The sequence below is a fragment of the Tribolium madens genome, unplaced genomic scaffold, assembly GCF_015345945.1.
Source record: "Tribolium madens isolate multiple individuals breed KSU strain unplaced genomic scaffold, Tmad_KSU_1.1 Scaffold_3;HRSCAF=73;Tcas5.2_LG2, whole genome shotgun sequence".
Lineage (NCBI taxonomy): Eukaryota > Metazoa > Arthropoda > Insecta > Coleoptera > Tenebrionidae > Tribolium > Tribolium madens.
In genome coordinates this window covers 3,207,632-3,220,730 of record NW_025401006.1, presented here as the reverse complement: position 1 = coordinate 3,220,730, position 13,099 = coordinate 3,207,632, and the positions used below count along the sequence as shown (strand labels likewise).

Sequence of the window (13,099 nt, the reverse complement as noted above, 5' to 3'; positions counted from 1 at the left end):
AACGGGGCACCATGCCAATTTAATTTCTATATTTCACACAGATCTACGTCTAAGGAGCAACCCCAGCGAAACGAGCCAAGACCACAATATTCATGATAGCTTCTTCTTCTCGGCGGCAATCAGACCATGGATGAGTTGCTTGTGGTTTGTCACGATTGTTATTGTTTTCACCTGAAGTGACGCTACAGTGTAATATAAATGTAATATATTTTTGGCCCCAAGTTATTTTTGTGGAAAAATTCAAATTCCAGTATTATTTGCATTCCGGTTAGTTCCAATAACAGCGCCCACAAGTCGCATGTAAATAAATAAAAATTGTATCAGGTAGTCTAATTTTTAATTTAATAAATTAATAAATTAGGAGTAAGCTGAATGTTAAATGAGTTATTTTTGTAAATAAGTTTTCTCTAATGTGGTGGTAGTCGAGCAAAAATAGTAAAATTGACGCCCAAGTTTTCCTCCTTTTGCAATAATTAAATGTAGGGGCTAATGACCAGCCTGTATATTCATAAAAAGGACTCCTATGTGTTGTGTGTACATATGAATTTCTTGACTGTTACAGAGTTGAGACTGAGATTTATTTTACTGTACCTCTTTATGTTGGAAAATCTGTATTTCTTTTAATAAAATCTTCTAATTTACACTATTGTTTTCATTTAGTTGCCAACTTTCTCGTTATCTGGTGTTTGAAAAAATATGTATGGCGCTTCCATCAGATTACTTTAATAAAATCATTTAGCAGTCGGTGGTGAAAAAGCTTCGTCGCCTTAATCCCTCTAAGGATCAGTTTCCGGCTAGCAGGCGGTTTCTTGCGGCCTTCGAAGCGAATCTTAGCGTGTGCTAATGAAACCCTCGGTGTAATTAGATGTATTTGATAGTACGGCCCTTGGAGTATATTTAGTTTGACGGAGGTGGCGTCGAGGGGAAGTGACCTCCAGCCACCGCATCCGGACTACATTAGCTTATCTTATACTGTCACGGCTTTGAACGCCAAGTGATGTCAGCTGCCAAATGAGAAATGTTCGCCGATTGTGTAGTCACTTTGTGTCAGTTACAGGTTGAATGTGTTTGTTCATTGAATAATCAATAGTGACGAATGTGCCGCGCTGTATATTACGCCATGATTGATTGTCGCCAAGATTTGCGTCAAAACAAACTTTCACGCCATACATTATTATAATTTGCGCACCTACACGGAAATTACACAGATGTGGGCGTGCAGAAACAAATAAATTACACAGAGTAATGCACCACTGTACTGTCTTAAATCACAAAATACGATATAAAAAAACAGTTTGTGCAACACTAATACCTTATATTGTTTCTATAGTGCATTTAAGCTTACCTCTTATGTTGCCGTTAAAATACGCTTCATCTATAAAGTACGTCGTCAATAGCAACGTATCTTATGTGTCTGTAAAATACGCTGATGCATATGTTTTGTCAATTTTGACATTATTTTGACATACTTTTCATAATAATTTCTGAATTTAGTAAAATTTCTGATTCAATAATAGTGTCCTTTTTCTTCTTGGATCTTCTTGGTATGGAAACGATGAACAAAAGCACGATTAGCCTATGTAAGTTATAGACTAATCGTGTTTTTGTTCATCAATATTAGTGTTAACAAAATTTTTGAGGACAACATGCGTTTTATGTTTTATAGTTTAAAAATCTCAGCCTATAACTACATATATTATCCTTAGCGGTGTCAACATTTACGGTTTTTCTCCCATATAAGGAAGTTTTGACAACTGTTTAGCATTTCTCAATACAGATTATTTTTAACAGATTTAAAGCCATTTTAAGCCTTGTTGAGTCTAATTCGAAGAATAAAATGTTGTATTCAACTCGTCGTCGTGTAAATCGGTTCCATTATTCCACCTCGTGGATGATAAATTGATAAACCACTCGTTAACACTCGTGGTTTAATAATCCACTCGGTGAAATAAAGCGTCCGATTTACACTCAAACTTGTCGAATAAATAACTATCTAGTTACATATTAATACTTGTTTTAAAGTTCCTTTACTTTTTTTGTATTTTTATATATTGTTTATTTTTGTTTATTAAAGATCTTTCCCTTAACTTACTGTTAATACTATTACTAAAAAATCCCATCCCAAATTTTAAATGTGGGCCTTATTTAATGCCGATAGTGGGCTTTATTTGGTGAGAAGGTTCTAAAAAGGCATCCATCGCCAAAACAAAAAAACAACATCTTTTTCGTTATTGTAAAAATTGCTGGTATATTTATTATTAGAGAGTTTTTGCAAACCGTATTACGACAAATGGCCATTGCTGGGAAATCAAAAAATAAAACGTTTACGTAAACGTCTTTGAATTGACGGAATTAAATGACGTTGTCGTTAAGGTTAACGTTATACTTAACGATTTGATTGGCAAAAACTCTCTATTAACATTTATAAACCCCGTAATGATCAGTGGCCTGCAAATCTGATACTGAATTATCATCCTGCTGTTTACATCGGCGATTTCAATTGTCATCACAATTTGAGGGGTTATGCGGAGAATGACAGAAATGGTCTTGCTCTTGTTTCATCGATGGAACTAAACAAGCTTCACTTGGTTTTTGACGGTAAAACTGCGAAGAGTTTTTATTCGGCCAGATGAAAAAAGGAATACGAACCGATTTATGTATTGTTATAATGAATAACAAAATGCCATTACAAGATTCACCAGATGTACTATCTACTTTTCCACGTAACCAACATCGTCCGGTTATTGTTAAGCTTGGCACCGAAATATAACAATTTCCTTCTGTTTCAAAACCTAGATGGAGTTTCCAAAAAGCCAAAAGGACTGAGTTTGTCAAAAAAATGGACAGTGCTCTTCGTTAGATTCTGCCAACTGCAATGAACTCCCACAGATTTGTTGGAGTAATCAAGAATGCTGCCAAAAAATTCATCCCTCGTGGATTCAGAAAAAGCTATATTCCATGTTGGAGCGTTGAAACAACGAGCTTGTACAGCAATACATATGTCTTTAGTCCTAACCCAGAGAAAGCCGATGCCATATTAAATTCGTTAAATAAGGCGAGAAACATAAAATGGAACCGCTTAAGAAAGATTTAAATTTCACACATAGTGGTCGCAATTATTAGAAGCTTTTGCAAAAACTTAGATCTTCAAAATTTTATCTGCTTACGCCAGATTGTGCTATGAACCTGAACACTGTAACTAGTCGTTTAGTAAACATTTTAAATTCCGTTAAGCTAGGAAGAATAAAAAAGAAGGAGATAAAACGTCGGGTTAAAAACAAAGAAGAAAGGTAAACGTTTCAGAAAAACTATCGAGATGTTTCAACGTAGATGAGTTAAAAGCAGCCATATCATCAACAAAGTGTAAAAAATCTGCTGGTTTTGATGGAATTGCACTAAAACTTTCTTTTTAATGATATTTTTATTTCAGCCCGTCTGCTTTTGGAATTAAAAAAAAAACAAAGTAATCGCAATTTTGAAAAAGGGAAAATCTCTACAGAAAGCCCATTTTTTTGTTGAGTGTTTGTTACAAGATATTGGAGAGGATGATTTAACAACTCAAAATGTGTCAAATATTCTTATAAATGGTCATCGCTTTATGAACACCGTGTTGCGTAGCACGAACTAATTAAATTTTGAAAAATGTATTTTTTTGGCATTGGAAATATTGTCTTTATCTATCGTTAGCTCTTTGCCGCCTGAATTTTGACCAAAAAATAAGTAAACTGTTTCCCAAATTTTAACGTGCTCTGCTAAACCGTTTTAAAAATACTTAGCTGTATCCATACTTTTCAGCGACCCTGCTTTAGCAAATACGAGTGTATCATAATTGTTGCAACCGGTGTATTTGCATAAATAATTTTCAGTAAAAGATCGTGTTGTTTGTGGGCAATTACTAATTAAATTAGTTTAATTTAAATTTCAGTAATAAATGGTATGAATGTAGAATGTGTTAGGTGATGTCAAAAGAACAATGTGGTTGCTGTTAACAGAAATACGTACATTTTCGGCTTGTTAATTAGTAGTTAAATAGGCAAATTGTAACTACGAAATTAAACTATTTCAATTCAGTATTAATTGGGACTCATAATTAGTGTATGCGTGAGCAACTTTGTTTGATTCATTACCAGTTAGTTAGTTTCAAGTAAAATTGGATATGTTCGGATTGAACCGAGCACAGAGCACTGATAAATACCTACGCATTTTGGTTATCACGAATTGATCAATAAAAAGTTGAAAGGATGAGAAATATTTAATTGAAAATATACAACTGTATATTATTGGTGCGGAATGATTAAAACAATTGTGATTTTTGAATAGTATGATGCGAATGCTTTCACGTTTTGAGAAAACCCACCGAAATGAGAACGATTTTTAATTTGTAAAGTAATACTTTCAGATAAGGAAGCAAAATCAAAAAGCTGCAATACGTTATTCAAGTCGTTTTTAATTTTTGTATGAATCGATCCAGTGTGTCATTTCAGGTGGAATCCTGCGAGAGTGGCCGCAGGAAATGGCTATTGATGATATTATTCGACTTCCGACAGCAAAGTGGTCCAGCTATGATATGTGGACTGCACACTAAACGAAACGTTGTATAAAACGAATCGAACAATACGTTCGATGAATTACTGGATAGGTTTTGTATCTGGGCAAAGAGGCGGTTTTTTCCTTTTTAAATGCAACGAATTTTTATTCTGGCAGCGTTAAAATATATTTAGAATTGTTGAGGCGTTAAAATTTGATTTAGATCCTAACTTTATCCCGCTCGGTGCGCATTAACATTTGTCATTCAAGCGAGACGCAGTATTTTAAAAAAATCGACAAACGCTGAATTGATCTCATATGATCGTGCCTTTAGATGAAGTTTGCTAAATGCGATTAATTTTAAACTCAAACGCAATTATTAAAAAATATTCTATTACGTTTACGTTTCGTATGTGTTTACGAAAGTTTGGGACAAACCAGGTCAACTTCCATGTTTTCCTCTACATCTTAAATGCTGCTTAGTGATGTAATTTGAATTTCAGTCCCTGTTTAAAATTTTCATTCGTCGATCGTGCAATGATTTTAAATGAGCGATTACGAGATGAATTTATTTATCTCATAAACTTCCGAAACCTCTCTTATAAAAACCTTCGTGAAATATTATTCTCTTAGTGACTTTTGAGTTTATCTTAAAAGAGAATAATTTTCATAAAGTTATTATGTTTCTGCAAGAAAACTATGAACAGTGCTGGTAAATTACTCCTGCCTTGTGTCTAATAAATGTGTAAATTTGTTCTGGTGAGGCGACAAAAACCGTTGTCCCTAGTTTTGTGTTATACGTAGGCACACTAATAATGTAAAGTTTTCTCCCTGTTACCCTGCATTCATAAAGTCGTTTCAATAGCGCAATTAAGGAAGATATAATTTACGAGTAAAGTTCATTTCAGTTGATGTGATTCTGATTACGTAATTACTAACTTTAACAAATGCAGTTTTCAACTTCAAATTCAGTGTACTTGAGAATATAAATTTTTACCGCATTAAGTTTAAAAGTTGGTGAGTTTGGAGTAAGCGTTACACGTTCCGATGATAATTTTCAACAATAAAAGAAACTACACGAACAAAAAAAATCGTATACTATCGTATACTAAGTTGAATGAGACGCCGGCACGAAATGCAATTTATACAAATTGAAAAGGAAAGTCCTTAGCCTCCACACTAATAATAATAAATAAAAAATTGAATCACTGAAAGCGTGACAATGGTTCGAATTAATGGTTGGAGATTTTCAAAATGGAATCGTATCTCAAAGTTAAGTGTTTTATGAACGGCAAAAGTAAGCGTAAAGTTTGAGTCCGAGCGGTTAAAAAATGATGGAAAATCCTCATCTCTTTAAGTAACTTCTTCGATAAAACATCGAGAAAATGTGCATAGCTTGATGGAATTCAGTAAGAACCGTATTTCGCAGCAAACTCTGCCGATTTCTGCTTGCTCGTTCCTACGAAAGCAAGCGAATGGCTTTTTCTCACCTTCTCAACCAACTCATAGTATATATTTATATACATAGATGCAGTAAAACTGAAAATAAATGTGTGCATTTCGTTGCATATCTAAACACACCGTATCTACTTGCATTCATTATTTATTTTATTTTATTTTTATCTCCAAACTTATTTCATTTTAAAAATATTTCTTTCCACTCAAACGAGAAAAGTCTTTAATAGCTGTTTCAAACCTGCACTTTTCAGCTACACATTGTTTTGAGCCTGCATGCATCAGTTACTTTGAATTATTTCTCTAGTACCTTCACCAGGAAATGTAATTACGTTCGTCTAAACGGGAATCTACAAGCCAAGTGTACGTTTTAAGCTGTGAGCTTTCTATATGCACAAAGCAACTAATGGGAAAAGCTTGTAAACGACTTATTTCTACAGCTTCCATTAAGTTTTTCATATTTTTAATTTAACACCTGGAAGTGTGAATCACGTCGCCATCTTTAAACAGCTAACACACAGTACTTTGCATTAGTATTTGAAACATAGGTTAACTTTGAGATATTCACTAACTGCAACACAAATGAACGTATTTAAGAACTTATTGATGTTGCATTTCTGAATACAAACGTTAATAATAGTTAGAATATAGGAGAGAAGTGTGCACCTTGAGAAACAGAAATTAAAATAGGTACTTCAAAAATTTTTATTTTTTAGTCAAAACAATCGATGTAAAACAAATTAACAATAATTCTTCAGATCAAAATATTGAACATGTAGAAAAAACAAACAAATGTCTCAAGGTACATTAATGATGTGTACTATGGGACACACGCTGATCTATCTTGAGACACACAAAATAAAATTTATGCGTGAACCCTTTGCTTGGAAAACATATTTTCTATAATATAAATTTCTTAACCTATTTTGTGAAATTAATTTATAAAATAATTTATTTTAATTTAAACAAGATGTATGATTAGGTTTTCTTTGTAAATTATGAATAATTTTACGGTTTATCAAAATTTCAGACAAAAAGAAACTATGAAGTCTAAATTTTCTTTCATCCGCAATCTTAATAAATAATGTGAGCTTTCCGTATAAGCAAAATTGAAAATACGAATATTCTTTGTATAAAGTTGAAATTAAGACATCAAAAATTCATAAATATCAACTAAACAATATCTTAGAATTGGCTTTAATAGGATTTTTTATAAAGAGATTTTTTCCTGAACAAAATCGAGATTGAACTTTATTTATTTCACAGAACAATACATCAATCTCTAACGAGCAAACCTTTTATAAAATTTTGAAGATAAAAATAAAGCAGCAATCGTGTTGCTACTGTTTAGCATGAATGACTAACGTAGTATATGAATTAAAATGATAAACTAAACTTTACTATTACTTTTAATAAATGGTCCATAATCAATTAGCATGTAAATAATAAATCATAAAAACGGTGATGGATAATGCAGGGAAAGCGGGTAAAAAGATAAAACACCTTACTAAAAGAATTGTGAATTATTTAAGGCTCTCTGGTTGGAAATCCGTTGAGTAGTCAAATTACCGACAGTAAAAGATTGCCTTCTTCGGCACAGGTAGCCCCTGAATTAAAGAAGAACCATTTCGTAGCGATTACCCGCTTTTATTATATCAATAAAGAAGTTGTAAAAGTCAGTGTCATAACTCCAATATATTGTAATATAATTTAAAGCTTTTGTTACCCAAATCGGATAATGAAGAGTTTGTGTTGCAAATTCGCGGCTGCCTAATTATCAGGCGTTCGTCGGAAACTAGCGGTCCGCATGTAAACACCTTCATTATATGAGCACTGAGCTTTGTGAAATATTGTAGTTGAAGGGTGCCGTAAAAGGTTAATAGGCAACCTCCGGGAGCCCGTAACAGGTCTCACGAGACAAGGATTCGCGGCATTTACTTCTTACACGCTGCTGCATAAACGATCCAAATCGCGAAGGGTTGCTGTCAGCACTCTTGCAATACATGGCCCCTTACACATCATTGCTAAATAGTAATTTGCTTTTAAAAGTTGCAGATTTGTCACGAACTGAGGATGCTTCATTATCGAAGACGTTATCGAACTAATGAGGCGTGCATCTTGGTTTATTCGCTTAGAGCGGCGTAACCTATCAAAACCAAAGAACTTTGAGATAACGGCTATCGAATATCATTCGAAAAAGCGCTTGGATAATTTGCGACTTAAAACGAAACCGAAATGAATCCCGCGTTGGTAAAATGATGTAAAAAATATACGTGTTAACAGCTTTTTCAAAGGATGTTGAAGATGACTTCTATTCACATTGTGTAACGAGATATATACCTACTGTTTTTATATTTATTTATAATCAACAATCGCACGATATTATCGGCTTAATGATCTGTCGCATTTCCCTACCAATTGATACATAAACGTAACAAAGAAAATCAATAAGGAACTGGTCACGCAAGAGGCAAAATCACCAGTTAACATGGATTTAACCGAAGTTTGTTTTCTTGCATAAGTACAATTCGTGTCGAATCTTCAGCAGAGTTGTCACGATATTTCCTATTTAATGCGCTTCCACATTAGACCATTCAAATTTTACGTGGGTTAATCACCACACACATCCAAGACATACTCGACCGGGAATGAATTCTAAACACATTCAAGCTACAATCGGCAATCGGTAATTTGTAAAAGTCATTCAACTGTTGTGCAAGGTGTGTGATGCTAGGCACCAGTTGTCGTCACCCTTCGACGTCGCGTGCAAGTCTTACCCTCCCGATGTGTTTCTTGCGTGTTCCGGTCTGATTTGATTCGAAAGAATGGAATTGGAAGTTCATCTGCTGTGCGTATTCATCCGAGAACGCTAGGCGGACATAATGACGCCTCATATTTTCTAATTCTTTTTAGTTTCATGAAATTACGACGGCGAGAAGGCGTAACAACTGATCTTCAGTAATTTTGTTTACGGTAATTTTATCCTTTGTGTGAAATTAAAAAGGAAGCAGAAGTGTACGTGCTAACGTATTAATTTTGAATGTGCGTTACAACAACGTTTTAAATTTAAATAAAATGCTTCACATCAGCCTGACATCGCCTCACTATCACTAAATTTTCACTTACAAGTGTTGTAACTACTAATCCTAGTGCAGTGACTGTGTTCTTGTTTCACTACAACGCCATTCTGTGCCATGAATTGTCATATTTACTGACAATTTTGTGAAGCATTTAATTTATGTACATACATGTACATATGTGTAAACCTCTTGTTTTCAGAAATGGTGTTATTATAATGCATGTGGATTAATTAGAATCGTTTAAGTAAAAACAGAAGCAAAATTAATAATACATTAAATTGCATTTGATGGTATCAAATATTAATGTAGAAAAGACGAATAGTTTTATTACAAATAAAAACCTGTAAACCCATTTGCAATGTTGCATTTTTAACAGCGGCGATAGTTGAACTTGATAACCGTATAAAACGGTCTCCTTGCACATCACTGTTGCTTTATAGATCATAAAACGTGACAGTAAAGTTTGAAACTATCGATTTCATTGAGATGGCTAGGCATCGGTCGTCTTTAAAGCCTCTCGGGAATATAGGGAATTGATATTGATAACACTACTGTGAGAACTTCACACATATTTGATCTTAGAATATTTTGCATGTAAAATATTCTTGTATTACATCACATTTTACGTGTATTATCTTATTTAAAATTAGTTTTTCTCCAATTGAATTACTTCTTAGGTCTTTTCATCGCTTTCAGTTCTCTGTTGGACAATTTGAACTCCATCTTGTTGTCGCGGTAAGCTAACGGGTTTTCCGACTCCCTTTCCTTCAAATCCGCTTTCAGCTCTTCAGCGCTAACTTCGTCAATCCGTTTGCCCTTCCCATAGAAAATGTCTTCGGTATATACCCGGTCCTTCCGCCGATAAGTCCCATGAAGCTGCAAAAATCTTTGTGTATACTCAAAATTCAACAAACACACACAACTGACCTTATCCCAATAGCCAATATTAAAAGCAAAATTCACGTGAAAATATTGATGATGGTTGTCGTGAAAAATGGCATCGGGTTGCCACGGTTGCCACCAATATGCTTTAAAATTTACACCGGAGTGATCGATGATTCCGTGGTAATACGTGTACAAGGCTACGACGTAAAACGGGACTGAAAATAATTAAGAAGGAAACAGTTGAACCAACTTTCAAAGTGATTCATCTTACACCAGTGCGTAGGAATGATGAAAAGGGGCAGAATGTACATCAACTGAATATGGAGAGCTTCCACCGGGTGGATGGCGGTGACAGAAAACGCCGTAGGTTGTTTGTACTTGTGATGGAGCTTATGGAAGTTGCGATAAAGAAACGGCGTATGGTAGATTCTATGCATCCAATACGTTATATAATCCTTGAAACACAAATCCATTGAAATTTTTTCCACAAGCAAAGACATTGAGTGTATGTATCGTTACAATATTCAAACTGTATTGAAAGCGAAATAGGAGGAAACAACAGACACATATGAGCTCATATAAAGGCTCGTTTCGGATGCAACGTTTTAACAGCGGTGTAAATACTAAATAGAGTTATCGATCTGTATAGTGGAGGTTGAACAAAGTGTGTTTTAGTAGCAATTAAAGTGTTCGTTTTCCCTAACCTGGTAGATAAAAATGACAGGCCATTGGAGGAAAAACCATAACCAGCCGTAATCCGCAACGTTATAATAGACCGTGCTGTACCCTCCGTTAGCGATATAACAGGCTAACAACCCTGAAGTCGACGCATTCAAGAAAAGTGTCAGAGATCCGAGAATAATTTCGTGTCTCTCCAATTCAGGGGATAACCACTTCTTCGGTTGGCATTTCCAATCTTCAGCTCGGTCACGTCGACGTACATAGAAGTACCACTAGACAGACAAAGAACGGTCAAACGTTATTACACCATGCATAGGAAAACAAGTCTTAAAAGTTTATGACAGTCCCTTCTGTTTCTTTACCCAACGACAAATGTTTATGCGTACACATAAAAAGCAATTTGCACCTCTTCCAGTTTATGTTTTCTTTTACAGGCCTGATGGAAAAGCTCGGCATAAAACTCGCGGTAAAATTGTAAAACATTGTGCGCAAGGCGTACGCCGTGATGCGGATAGTTAAGCGATAAAATTCACATCATTGACATTGACAACAGTACTAAAGAGATTTGACTGAAACACCTGCATGTACCGACTTGAGTACTTAAATCTGATAACAATTCAAATCGATCAGACTGTATAATTCCAATAAAGTGCGACATTGTAGCAATTTATAAACGACTGGAAAGTCGTGTCATAAAGTAGAAAAATCACATTCCAATAAGTCGATATCGTTCAATTTAAAGCGGAAAAATGTAAATTTACTGTGCACTTGTATAAAAACGAGAACAAACAAGAAAAGCCCATTTCTACGCCAATGATAAATATACCTACGTGTAAAAATCCACCTATAAAAAAATACATAAAGTATGAAACAAGACATGATAATATCCAATAACTCCAGAAATCTTGTAGTCCTAGCGACTCCAATGATATCTCGGACCACTTGAAAGAGACATCTTTTCTTGAGTTTTCTTGACGACTAGTGTATCCAAATTGCCGCGCAATGTGCACGAAAATATTCACCCAATCTCCTAAAATACAATTTCGATCATTTTTCGTCTAGGCGATAATAATATGATAACGTAATTGCAAAATTGAGACGTGATTTGCGCTAACCTAGTAACAATTTTGACAATCTTGATTGTCTGACTCATAAATCAATGATTAAGTTTACAATTTCATATATTTATTGTAAAATTATTATTGTACTTTTGAAACAAATTTATCAAAGGATACAAATGTATTTTTGCCAATATTAAAAAAAAATGTTTTTTTGATAAACTTTTAACAATGACATTGTGCATTTACAAACTTATTAGAGCATCAATTAAACTACTCTAATGTAACACTAGAAATGAAAATATAAAAGGTTTTAGGTTTTTATTTACAGTTATTGTAAAATGCATAATGTAGTTAGAACTATGATTTCCTAGTTTATAAACACAACGTGTTTCAGAACTCGCGCCCTAGAGAAAAATGTCAAGTAAGATAAGATACCCCAAACATAGAAAAAATTCTATCTATAAAAATTTCCAAATTATGGGAGTTTGAAATTAGCAGCATTTTGGCTCTACTTATTTCTGCTGAAAAAATAATTTTACATGTTTTTTGCAGCAGGCTGTTAGAAGAGGAAACAAAGAAGCTGTATCTTGAGTTGTAACTATTGATGCTTAACGTTAGGTATGTATTTATGAATTTTATTAACAAAGTTTTTCTGCCTTTACTAAATAATTGTAAAAAAAACATATATGTATGTACAAGATCATCGGTAATATTAAATAGACATAAACAATCAAATGTCAAAAAATAAATGTCATCTTTTGACAAATAGATTTTTTATAAAAATTTTGAGAAACTTACCATTGACAGAGATCCCCACTAAGAAAATTGATATGGTTGCCAATAATTTTCCAATAGTATTTGGTAATAAATTCCAAAACTTATTAAGAGTTTCACTGTATTTTTCAGACCATGTCACAGCCATAGGATCGGGAAACCAACCATACAAATTCTCGTTTTGAGAACGTTTTTTCTTGTTATTACCCATCTTGACTAATACTAACGTTAAACTGGGAGTAAATATAAATACACACGTCTTTTTACAAATCCTTTATTTATCAGATTATTATGATAATACAATTAGACATAAGTACATGTGTCTTGGCCATTTTAATGAATTAAGAACACTTGTACTATGGTTGAAATGAAAATAGAGAGAACCAGTATAATAAGAGATATGAAATTTTTTTGGCTATTCCTATATATATAATATACTCCTACATATTTGTGATCAAACCTTTAAACAATGAAGTGATAAACAATAAACAAAGCTCTTTTAATTTAAATACACTTAATAGGTATTATCAAATCTGCATTTTATTTCACACTCAAGCTTTAGCACTATTAAGCATTTTAACACACCAAATGGTAGCAAATTTTTGATAAAACAAAATTAAACATTCTCAAAACATT

At 33.8% G+C, this 13,099-nt stretch overlaps 2 protein-coding genes across 5 annotated transcripts in view; one reads left to right on the top strand and one right to left on the bottom strand.

Annotated features, from left to right (window-relative positions):
- LOC123007293 (neurotrimin-like) overlaps nucleotides 1–635 on the top strand; it is a 54,960-nt gene extending 54,325 nt beyond the window's left edge. For all 3 annotated transcript variants that reach the window (XM_044402509.1, XM_044402508.1, XM_044402507.1), the window contains one exon: nucleotides 42–635. In XM_044402509.1, the coding sequence (XP_044258444.1) occupies nucleotides 42–175 (134 nt within the window). In that variant the 3' untranslated portion in view covers nucleotides 176–635. The remainder of the gene's footprint in view (nucleotides 1–41) is intronic.
- An 8,983-nt stretch (nucleotides 636–9,618) lies between these two features.
- On the bottom strand, nucleotides 9,619–12,679 carry LOC123007563 (delta(7)-sterol 5(6)-desaturase erg31-like). Of its 2 annotated transcripts, XM_044402931.1 has the most exons (7): nucleotides 12,488–12,679; nucleotides 11,524–11,658; nucleotides 11,459–11,472; nucleotides 10,652–10,900; nucleotides 10,219–10,402; nucleotides 9,990–10,162; nucleotides 9,619–9,938 (listed from the first exon to the last, which is right to left on the bottom strand). In XM_044402931.1, exons 1-7 carry the CDS (start codon nucleotides 12,672–12,674, stop codon nucleotides 9,729–9,731), a joined length of 1,152 nt encoding a protein of 383 aa, XP_044258866.1. In that variant the 5' UTR covers nucleotides 12,675–12,679; the 3' UTR covers nucleotides 9,619–9,728. The 2 variants fall into 2 exon arrangements, with proteins under 2 accessions (XP_044258866.1, XP_044258865.1); XM_044402930.1 differs by having other exon boundaries at nucleotides 11,459–11,658.
- Nucleotides 12,680–13,099: the final 420 nt, after the last annotated feature.